The following is a 12,727-nucleotide window of genomic DNA, read 5'->3' on the forward strand; positions in this document are numbered from 1 at the left end:
GCATTTGGTTTTGCTAAAAAAAAATTCCACTGGGTGAAAACATTTAAAAATGAACACCCATTTGGGGCAATGTAATATGTTTAGTTAGTGCAAAAAAACATTTGCAGACACCTTAACGAACATGTTTGCTCCATTTTTGGCTGATTAAAGACCTTAACGACCTCCTCGTAAAGTTTGTGTCCAAATTGCTTTTGCGAATGCTCGCAGTGTATGTAATAAAATTTTGCAATCGCAAACCATTTTTTGTGAGAAAATATTTCACAAAACTCCAGAGCAGATGTTAAAGGTTAGCAATGCGGAATTAAGATTCACAATGCAATAAAAGCCTGATGAAGAATATTCGCAAAGTTTTGCACTTTGTGAATTTTATTACATTTTCCTTGACTTTAATGTTTTTAGTGCAAGAAGAAACAGGTATTAACTCTTGTATTTAACTCAATGCCTTTGGTGCAAGAAAAAATGTCTTTCTCTTGAATGCATTTGATGTTAAAAGAAAAACATGAAAGAAATATCACTTGTCTCTAGTGCATTTGGCACGAGAAAAAAGCCACAAAAAATGTCCATCAACTCCAATGCATTTGGCCGAAATTTCAGCAACATTTGACCATTTTATGAATTTTTTTGTTTGTTTCAATTACTTTAAACCAAACAGGAGGCAATTGATAATAACTATGCTGGCATAACTCCATGTTAATGTTGAATATTTTGCTTTTTGCTAGGGTTTGAATATTTTTAGTACACTTTCAAAAAAACTTTTCCAGGAAAAAGATCAAGCCTTCTTGAGCAGATCCCATATCCACAAAATGTGTTCTAAATTAAGGGGCAGATTTATCAAAAGTCGAGGTAAATTTTCGAATGAAAAATATATCGAATTTCAAGCTATTTTTTGTGTACTTTGATTAGGGAATAGTCCAAATTCGATTCGAATTTGAAAAAATTCAAAAATTCGAATATCGAAATGTATCATGTAATGTCTCTTTAAAAATACAACTTTGACCATTCGCCATCTAAAACCTGCCAAATTGCTGTTTTAGCATATGGGGGACCTCCTAGAAACTATTTGGAGTCAATGGGTGGACTTTGAGAAATCAAAGTTTTATTTGGGAATAACTTTGAATCGTACGATTCGAATATGGCTGAATACGGACCTATTCAATCGAAAACTGACAAATTCCACCAAAAAAAAACCTTCGACTTTGGTTTTGGTTGGTGTTTTTGAATTCGAATTTCGATGTTTTTTCAATTAGAAATTAGACCCTTGATAAATATGCCCTAAGTCTTGGAGGTGCAGTACAATTTTATTTTAAACCTTTGATTATATCAACCAAGAACTATATAAATGAACCACAAAATGTATGGTTGTAAAAATGCTTTGGTCATTTGTTCAAAGGCACAGTTGTCTTTTCATAGCTTCTGTAATATTAGTTTTTACTTATAATGGCAGTTGTCTTCAACCGATAATTCAATTACTGTATTTGACTATTGTTCTGTTGTATGACAAAATACAATATTTTCATTGCAGTCAAATTTATTGTATAAACAAAGTAGCACATTTTTAATTTATATAATTGAATAAAAATGAAAATGAAAAATTTATTTTTTTTTTTCAAATACAGCAATCTCAAAAAGTAACACAGGTATGGGATCCTTTATCCGGAAACCCATTATACAGAAAGTTCTGAACTATGGAAAGGCCATCTCCTATAGACTACATTTTATCCAAATAATCAAAAATTTTCAAAATTATTTCCTTTTTTTCTGTGATAATAAAACAGTACAGTGTACATGATCCAAGCTAACATATAATTAATACGTATTGAAAGCAGAACCAGCCCATTGGGGTTATTTAATATTTTTATGATTTTCTAGTAGATTTAAGGTATGAAGATCCATATTGCAGAAATATTTGTTATCCAGAAACCCCCAGGTCCCGAGCATTGTGGGTAATAGGAGCCATACCTGTACTCAATTAGTAATAAAGTTTTTTTCCCACAGTGCTCTACAATTATAGCACCAGTAAAAACAAAAACAGAAAGTGTTTCTATACATTTAAATATATTGTATCATTGCCCTTCACTTGTACAAACTGTGTGTTTGTGTTACTTTTGGAATAGAGCTTATACAGATAAGCTGCTGTTTAGCAATAGGGTAGCTATTCGAGTTGTAATAGGGCAGTAGTGCAGATGTTAAATTAGCACATAACAGGTAAATTATGCAAACGTTATTCTATGCAATCTATTTAATAATGCAATTTAACTATGCATTTTTAATAATGTATCCTACAGTATAATCTTTGGCAGAGGAAACAGCACAACAAATAACAGTACAGTAATTAAGTTCCTCAAAGATGGGGATTTACATGGAATATAGTTGTACTGGAGAGAATAGTGATTTACATGGAGTATAGTTGTACTGGAGAAAATAGTGATTTACATGGAGTATAGTTGTACTGGAGAGAATAGTGATTTACATGGATTATAGTTGTACTGGAGAGATTAGTGATTTACATGGAATATAGTTGTACTGGAGAGAATAGTGATTTACATGGAGTATAGTTGTACTGGAGAGAATAGTGATTTACATGGATTATAGTTGTACTGGAGAGAATAGTGATTTACATGGATTATAGTTGTACTGGAGAGAATAGTGATTTACATGGATTATAGTTGTACTGGAGAGAATAGTGATTTACATGGAGTATAGTTGTACTGGAGAGTATAGTGATTTACATGGAGTAGAGTTGTACTGGAGAGAATAGTGATTTACATGGAGTATAGTTGTACTGGAGAGAATAGTGATTTACATGGATTATAGTTGTACTGGAGAGAATAGTGATTTACATGGAGTATAGTTGTACTGGAGAGAATAGTGATTTACATGGAGTATAGTTGTACTGGAGAGAATGGTGATTTACATGGATTATAGTTGTACTGGAGAGAATAGTGATTTACATGGAGTATAGTTGTACTGTAAATAATGTGGATTTACATTAAGTAGACGTATACGAGCAAGGATTGGGATACGAACTTTATGCAATATATAGTATAGATGCAATATAATAGTATTTATGCAATATAATATAGAGTTCTGCTGGAGAGGTTGGGGATTTATATGGTGTAGAGTTGCATTGGAGAGGATGGAGATTTACATGGAGTAGAGTTATACTGGAGAGGACGGGGATTTAGAGTAGTGTAGCACTGGGAGCAGCATTATTTTTTATCATTGCTCTTTAATTCAGGGTTGCTTTACACACATTGGGAAAAATACACATGCAACATTAAAAAATCCTATTAATTAAACTATGATAACTAATGGAGTGATTGTCAATCAGTAGAATGAAAAACATAATTTTGTGTGCCAGGGTCTCCAGGACTTGGCTATCTTCACAAGTTAAAGGGGAATCTTACACATTTGGACACACAATTAGTTACATTTTATGTACAAATTATATATACTGTATATATATGCTAATATGCCCTGTCAAATCAGTATCCTTCTGAGTCCTAACTAAGTAAAACAAATATTTTCCTTGGAGGGAGAAAGACTATATCTGCTTATCTCTTCATCTAACATGACCCCTTTCAAGAAAACAATGGGATTTTAATTACCATCTTAACTTTAAACCTGGGGGTTGGGAGAGCTAACATCCTTACTATTTATACAAAGTGTATATACTATAGCCAAATATTAGGGAATGTTGTGTACACCACTACCTTTTAAACCATTAGGTGCAAAGAGGCTGTGATCACAAAATACATACAAAGATAGAAAGTGCAGAGGACCTTTTGTCTTTGGATCATGTAGTTAATTATTGTTAATGTGGTAAACTGTTGCGTTTCAGATTTTTTAAGGGATGTGATGTAAATGATGCAGTGCATATTAAAATCAGGTAGAATAGTGTTATAGCTACCAGACTTCAACTTCAAATACTATTATGTCATGGACTGTTTTGTAGCAACTTTTATAACATGTATTGACCTTGCTTTAGATTAATTCATTAGAAATAGTTTGATTGCTAATTAAGGGTATTCAAGCCAGTTAACTGATATGGCTGGTCAGAACTTCTTGATAACCTTCTATTCAGTACATTATATTTGAACATACTTGGGCTGACTGTAGGTATAAATACATTATATTGTTATAAATATGGTTTGAACATTTCAGTCACTGACTCTTCATACTGAAGGTGCAACATGTACGTAGAATAGTGAAACAAATTCCTGCTAATAATTGTTAATAAGATTATAGGGATCAGAATGTGAGACATACAGTATATTGGTGATAAATACAGAAGGCACTGGGTAAAATAATTTATGGTAACACAATGTTGACTATACTGTAGCCTAGGAAACATTTGCCTGTGAATTCCTCCAGCAGTTACCTATTGAGTGACCATTAAAATAATGATCAGGGACAGGATATAAACATTTAACATTTGCAAATTTCCCTTAGCCCTGATCCCACTGGCCCTTGGCACTCTCTTCATAAAAGGAGACTTGACAAGTTATTTGCATTGAACTGAAGTACTTGCTGTACTCTGGAGAGTTCTGTAACATAAGCAGAATATGAGCATTTTAAGTTATTTCCTTTAAAATAACAGGGAATCGGGATGTTATATTATATAAATATTCACATTAAATCTATATTTATATTTTTGATATTAAAGGAATTGTTCAATTAAAAAGAAAAACTGGGTAAATAGGCTGCGCAAAATAAAACCTGTTTAGTTAGCCAAAAATGTAATGTATAAAGGCTGGAGTGACTAGATGTTTAACATAATAGTCAGAACACTACTTCCTGCTTTTCGGCTCTCTTGGTTTCCACTTATTGGTTACCAGGCAGTAGCCAATCAGTGACTAGAGGGGGGGGCATATGGGTCATAATTATTTCCTTTTAAATCTGAGCTGAATGCTGAAGAACAATTCCAAACTCACTGAACTGTTTTGTTCCTTCAAGTCGCTGACTAAATAAAATAGTTAGAGAGCTGAAAAGCAGGAAGTTGGGTTCTGCATATTACTGTATGTTAGATATCTGCTCACTCCAGCCTTTATACATGACATTTTTGGCTAACTAATAGTGATGGGCGAATTGATTCGCCAGCCGTGATTTCCCGCGATTCACTGCCGGTGAATAATTTGCGAAACCACTGTGAAAATTTGCCGGCTTTTTTTTACGCCTGCCGCTTTTTCGCCAACGAATTCGCATTGGCGTCAAAAAAACTGACTCTGGTGTCAAAAAAATGGACGCCAGCATCAATAACGGACGTCGGCGTCAAAAACAAAACGCCATTTCGCAAATTTTTCGCTGTTTCATGAATTTCACCCCAAATTCACCCATCACTACTAACTAACTATATAAAAAACGTTTTTTATTTTGCACAGCCTATCTATTTAACCAGTTTTTATGTTTACACTGAACTGTTCCTTTAAGGGGCTGATTGAATCTACATTGTGCTATGATTTGCATAAATCACTGGAAAAATCTTTTTAATATTTTTAGCAATCACGATTTTATAATAATCACATTTTTTTTTGTAATCAGTAACTGAATTTCCAAAACTAAAAATCTGACCACCTAAGATCTGTGATGCAGGTTGCAGAAAGTGCTGCACAAAAATGCAGGTGTGGATAAAATTTGGGAACACATTTTTTTGTGATTTATGTAAATTGCAGCAAAAGACAAACATTTAACTTAATAAATCAGCCAAAAGGGAAGTTAGAATTAATAGAATTAAGATTTTTTTTGATTCCAATATACATTTTCGGACTTAGGAATAATTATTAGTATAACCAGTATAACCATAGACCATAGAGCATGTTTAGTTCTGCAATTTTCTTAAAAGATTTCTCTTTTCTTTACAGAATGATTGAAGATAGAATGAAGTGGAGTTTAGAAAAACTTTTGTCATTCTGGGTCACAGACTGGATATCAACTAGTCTCTTGTTAAATACCTTTCAGAAGACCATTTCAATATGACTCAAAGCATTATGGATATCCAAACCATTGCTTGGCTTTGGAGAAAAGAACAGTTCTTTGTATTTCTCCTTGGAATGTTTGATTTGAAGTTCTATGTTTCCCTAAAGCACAATAAGAAGTAATCACTTTAGATGATGAGCACCTTCAGTGGAACTGGGATGTTGATCAGCCTGACAACAGTATCTATCATTCGATCTTTAGATATTAATTTCCACAATGGAGTGATGGCCTGGCACATAAACAACAATGTGACTCTTAATCAGAGCATGCCAACATCTGTCCCTACAAATGCATCTGAAGAAGAGAATGAATCACTCGTCAGCAAAAATTGGTCTGCCCTGTTGACCTTAATTATTATTATCTTGACAATTGGCGGTAATATACTTGTTATCATGGCTGTTTCACTTGAGAAGAAGCTTCAAAATGCGACCAATTTCTTCTTGATGTCTCTGGCTGTAGCCGATATGCTGGTAGGAATCTTGGTGATGCCAGTATCCCTTGTTACCATACTGTATGGTAAGTAACATGTAGTTTAACTGTAAAAATAGTCAAGTATAACCTGGTGTTTTCCTTTTTAATGCATGATGCAGCAAGTATACATGTAGTCTTGCTTCTGCTGCTTTATGGTTATTGTTCAGTCTTGCTTTATCATCAACACACCACTTCAGTGTCGGACTGGGACACCATGGGTCCACCAAAAACCTTAGACCAGGGGCCCACCATAAAACCTTAGACTAGGGGCCCAATCTCAGTACTAAGATTCTTCATCTCCTCAATCAACCTCTATTCTCCTAATTTGCTTTCTTTACATACTATAATCTATTATTCCATCTATTTAGCCTCTTTGTGCTCATAGAATAGGGAATGGCCATGAAATAGGCCAAAATTTTAGCAGCATGAGGGCCCACCGGGAGTTTTCCTGGTATCCCAGTGGGCTAGTCCAACACTGCACCACTTACTTTAGGGTTGCCACCTGTTCAGTTTTAACCCGAACAGTTCGGTTTTTCTAAGGCCTGTTCGGGTCTCCAGTTTCTGTTCGCTTTTCAGCCTTGTGAAAAGTGAACACTAATCTGGCCAATAAATGATCAAGTGAACGTAATGTCTTATTACAGAAACAACAAAAAAAAAAGAGCAAATCAATCAAAAATAAGAAGCGTCAGGTCTCTTCTGTACAATTTGCACAGACACCTCCTGCCACTCGACATATTGGGTGAGTGCTTTTCCCATCTATTTTCCAGCCAAAAGGTGTTTCATACCTAAGCGGAGGACCTGGGGTTTATACAACCAGGTCAAATTATTTACAGGGTGAGCGTTTTTGCGTTTTGAGACTCATAAATTGCAATTAAATATAATTAATTTAAGCAGCACCTGTTAAAATAAAATAAGGAAACAGAACAGAGCAGCATATGTTTATGGCTCATATTGTAACACCATATATTAAAATGTTATTTGTTAAAAATACTTTACACTCACATTTGGTTGTTTGAAGTCAATCACACATATGTAAAGAAATATCACAGGTTGTTTGCTCTTATGAAGGGACCCTGTCAGCGTGTGTGTTCCCCTTTATATTTATATTTCTTTTTCCTGATTTTAGTATAATTGATTAATACTGTATATATGGCCCACTTATAACCAGCGCTTTTATATATAGAGAAGTAAACACTCAAGAGCAAACAACCTGTGATATTTCTGTACATAAGTGTGATTGACTTCAAACAACCAAATGTAAGTGTAAATTTGTTTTAAAGTATTTTTCACTTAATAAATGGTGTTACACTATTCGGGTTTGTATTTCTCTGCATGGGAGTATAAGAACCTAGAGGAACAGTGAGATCTGCTAAAATGACTTAGCTACTTAGCTCAGACTGCTTGTGTTTCTTGATGTCCTTTTATTTTTCATCATTACACAATATTGTACAGCATGTGCACACAGTTATATACAGGTTTGGGACCTGCTATTCAGAATGTTTAGAACCTGGGGATTTCCTAGTGTTTCCATAATTTAGATTTCCATATCCTGAGTCTAATAAAAAATCATTTAAACATGTATTAAACCTAATGGGACTGTTTTGCTGCTAATGAACATTAATTATATCTTGGTTGAAGTCAAGTACAAGCTACTGTTTTATTATAACAGAGAAAAAGGAAATCATTTTTAAAATTCAAATTATTTGATTAAAATGGAGTCTATGGGAGATGGTCTTCTCATAATTCAGAGGTTTCTGGATAATGAGTTCCTAGATAACAGATCCCAAACCTGTACTGACCATCCATGAGACTGGATCACTAAATTTAGATCACATTGCAAAATTGGTGTACGGTTATGTACAGTACTAGTGATGGGCGAATTTCTCCCTTGAAAACAGCGAAAAATCGTGAAATCGGAAAGTTCACAAAAAATCGTGAAATTCGAACGTTTTCACGAAAAAATCGTGAAAATCGGAATTGAAGCCAGCGAATTTTCGCCAGCGAATTTTCACAGGAGATTTAGGAATATGCTCACTATAGTGAAGAAGCACCGGCAAGCATCAGTGTGCATCCCTTTTTTGCCGGTGGTGAAACGCAGAAATTCGCGCAAATTCGTGCCAGGCCAATTTATTCGCCCATCACTATAAAGTACATTTCTACATTCAAATTAGAATGTGGACTTTGTGGTACATGCACCTACAATTAAAATATATTTGTAGGAAGGTGCTGATCACTTACTGTTCACCTGTGTCAGTAACCCAAAAAATGTAAGATACTTGTCATACATTAATAGGTTATATCTTTCCTGCACATGCAAAAAAGAAATTTTGGGGAGGACAGTCCAGTTTGACTGGAGTGATAGAATGTGACAGTATTGGAAATCATTTTTGCCTACTAACATTTAAATGTTAAAACCCGTTGCAATCTAGAACCCCAGATCTAGAACCCTTAATACTAAAGCTACTCACAGACACAGCTGATTCTCAGCCCGCTTTTCAGAGATCCTGACATTTAGGGTCCAGTTTCACAACAATTGGCTATGGAAAATTCAAAATTTTATGTTATAAAAGCCTATGATGGTTATAGGAGAGGGCTGTTTCTTTGCTGGGAAATACCAAGAGATCCTCTGGTACTTTGACAAACCAGTCCAATCATCTTTTAGGAGACAATCACCTGTTGCTAAAGCTTTCTGATGAAATGTTGTCCCCATGTGTTAAGCTACTAAAAATAAATGTACAAAGAAGGAGGACACTCCAAGAAAGCCACCAGAAGACAGAGCACATAATCATAAACTGTTTGCTCATCACTAATGGCTGCTTTGGTGATATTCTATAAATGTGCCCCTCGGTGTTTAATATTAAAGGAACAGGGATGTCTAGAGACTGTGCATATGTGAGAGCAGAGTGGAAGATTAGGCCTTTATATATTATATATAGAAAAAATGAATAAACAGTTCACACAAATATTGCATTAATCAATTTGAGATGTTTACCACATGATGAAAAGCTAAGCCTTATACCTGTGTTTGGTAATAGGAGAGCATACTAAATACAGTTATAAAAAGAAACTGAAACAGAGAACTACTAACATATATATTTATATAGAAGCAACATAATAAGAAGTTGAATAATGAATGTTCCATTGTTTTTATAAAAAGCAAACTTTAATAGTTCTGACAAGGAACACGAATTTATAGCCTTTTCTATTATAAATTACTCACCGGGGCTGGATTTTCCTACATAGTTACATTAGTAGAAGCAACATTAATACTGTTCTGTTATTAAATTACACAAATGCTGTGTTTAACGGCAAGGGAGGTTCTTTTGACGGAGATAATGGATGATGACTAGGCTTGTATGATAATCCTTTCTGCCATCCATTTATTTAGATGCAAACACAATTTATTAGCTATGAAGAAAGCTTGCCGAGATTACATTTTCCATTGGTAAAACAGATTAATGCTGTATTAAGTTACTCTGCATTATATGTGACAATGTTATGTACTATATAATTCAGCTTAATGGAAAACGATGGCAAAGAAAACCTATACTTGTGTCTTTGGTGATATCAGCACAGTGTTATCACTCTTATTAACATGTTTTTTCTTTAAATGCATATAGTTAGATGTCAATATTAATTTGAAATAGAGCAGTTAGAATACATTTGCCCATCAGCCTCATGTACACAGAGCAAAGGCCACACACACAAAAAATGAAGCACAATTGTGGCATTCCTTGTACTAAGTGAATCTAATTGTAAGTAGTGACGAATTTGCGCCATTTCGATTCGCCGAAAAATTCAAAAAATGCTCAGTTTTTGATGCCCGCGTCCATTTTTTTGACGCAGGCGTCCGTTTTTTGGTGAAAATTTTTATAGAGACAGTACATGATAAACTTTGATATTCAAATTTTCAAATTCAAATCGAATTTGAACTAATCCCTAGTTGAAGTACACAAAAATTAGCTCGAAGTTAGAATTTTTTTAATTGAAATTTTCACTTCGCCCTTTTATAAATCTGCCCCTTAAAGTTGAGCACTAAATATGGTCACCAGAGAGTACTGCGGAGTACTTACCTAAAGCTGGTTTGCCACATATAAAGTGTTTTACATGTGGAGATTCTTATTGTTCTGGATTACAAGGTAATTTTGGATTCTTTGACTGTGGGAGATCCCTTGGGTGATAGCATCATTGCTCTTAACTGTAGTATAATTCATTTTGCACTTTACCATAATGACACAGCACTGCAAGTAATGGAGTAATGTAATAACAGATGCATACTCTACTCCAATTATACCAAACAGCAGGTAGCATTTGCTTGTCCGCCATTGGAAAAAAAAAGGGGCAAATTCCCTAAGCGGCGCAAATTCGTTAGTGACCACTTTGCCCTCTTCACAACACTTCACCAGGCATAAATTCACCTGGATAACGCTAATTCCCTAAAATGCAAAGTTGCATACAGGGTGCTGAACGCTAGTGAAGTTGCGCTAGCGTTACTTCAACAAGCAAAGCGAAGTTGCATTAGCGTTGGCTAATTTGCATACCACGGGAAGTGAAAGTTGAATGGACGTATATGTTGGAGCAAATACATTGCATTACACATGCCCAGGGAACCTTAATAAAATAAAATAGAGTTGTTATATTGCCCTACACATGCCCCGCATTTTTATGGGATTTTTATGAGGAAGTCCTATGCTCTCCATTGCACTTTGCCTGCCTGAGGTGGCAAATGCAAGTCTGGTGCAAGAGGTATCGTTCAGTAAAATCCGCATCTTACTGAATTTGCGGAGTTAAGTCTGTTCGCCAGTATGAAAATTCGCCTGGCGTTGGAGTGCGAAGCAACACTAGCATCTATCTTCTTCGCTAGCGAAGTGAAGCCTGCACTCGTTAGGGAATCAGCTAAGTTACAAAATGAAGTCACGCTGGCAAATTTTTGTCAATTCGCCCTTTAGGCGCCTAATTGTTTTGCATGAGTTGATAGTTGTGGAGTGAAATCGGGAACATCATTGCCTTACCCCACTTCAGTACTAAATTAACAGTATATTTACACACAAAGAACAGCATGCTCCAAATTTGCCATAAATAAATAAAATTTAAGGTATCCTGTCAGGATTTTTTATGGAATAGCTTTTATTACTAAATTACACTGTGTATATTGCAAGTGATTCACTCCTTATTTAGATGTTATTCTTGAACCAATAAATGCATTTTTTAGTTGTAATATTGGTGTGTTAAAACTGAAAGAACTAAAACTTTCTTAAAGGAACAGTAACGCTAAAAAATTTAGGGAGGCACAAATCCTTTCTGAGATCCCATCGCGAGGCAGAGCTGTACAGGTAAATCCAAGAGAGTAGCGCAGATCTGCTCCTCTTGCTCACTTCTCTTCTGGAGAGGGGTCGGGGGATGAAGGGATGCCCCCAGGGATGGCAGATGAGCTGCTGCCCAGGGAGATAATTGGTCGGACAGGGGCTTTAGGCTGCCAGGATGTCACCTATGCAACTGGCATCAAGCCTGTGGGCTCTGGATACTTCCGGTTTTGGCAGAAGTCGGGTTAGAGAGAAGATGCGGAGTGCAGAGCTGCAGAGTGAGTCTCCATATCGCCGTTCTCCAGTAGACAGGAAGCAGTGTTTTCTAACAGTATTTTTCTAATAAAGCATTGCTATTAATACACTTTTTGCAGGGTAGATCTATTATTAGTGTAAGTAGAATGGATTTTTTAATAAAAAATTTTTTTTTATTTTTGTTACTGTTCCTTTAAAATGAGATTATGATTAGCTGTTTCTCAATTATGGTTAAAATAATGATGTTACCCATTTGGAAAGTTGTCAGTTTTTCTAGAAAAATATGAGAATAAATGTATAATAGGACCATAAGGGTTCCGTTAATAGTTATTAGAGAGTCCTAATAAATGATAAAATTCCCTTTGACTAAAATTCATAGATCATACATACCCCTATATGGTATATGAAAATTAGGAGACCCTAACAAATTATGAAGCAAAATTATATAGACACATATGTAGTGTGAATATCAAAGGATCAAAAATTAGCTCAATGGAACGGGAGTCCATATACACATATAAACCACGGCTAATGTTAATATAGATATGTAAGATCATGCCTGGTTTTAAGGCCCCTGGGAATCCTGGTGTCTAAATTAAAGCTCCAGAAGGCTTCTCTTAGGTTAAGTTGACATAAAATATCCCCTCCTCTGGGAGGTATCTTAACTTGCTCAATAACTTTGACTCTCAGATCATAGATGCCACTGTGGGAACAGGATGCGA

The 12,727-nt window shown here is 35.2% G+C and overlaps 1 protein-coding gene across 1 annotated transcript in view; it reads left to right on the forward strand.

Annotated features, from left to right (window-relative positions):
* Positions 1–12,727, forward strand: part of htr2c.S (5-hydroxytryptamine (serotonin) receptor 2C, G protein-coupled S homeolog) — a 202,245-nt gene that overhangs the window by 155,570 nt on the left and 33,948 nt on the right. Inside the window, exon 2 of the mRNA XM_018233105.2 lies at positions 5,862–6,492. Within this exon, the coding sequence (XP_018088594.1) occupies positions 6,108–6,492 (385 nt within the window). The 5' untranslated portion in view covers positions 5,862–6,107. The remainder of the gene's footprint in view (positions 1–5,861; positions 6,493–12,727) is intronic.

This window comes from Xenopus laevis, chromosome 8S (genome assembly GCF_017654675.1).
Source record: "Xenopus laevis strain J_2021 chromosome 8S, Xenopus_laevis_v10.1, whole genome shotgun sequence".
Lineage (NCBI taxonomy): Eukaryota > Metazoa > Chordata > Amphibia > Anura > Pipidae > Xenopus > Xenopus laevis.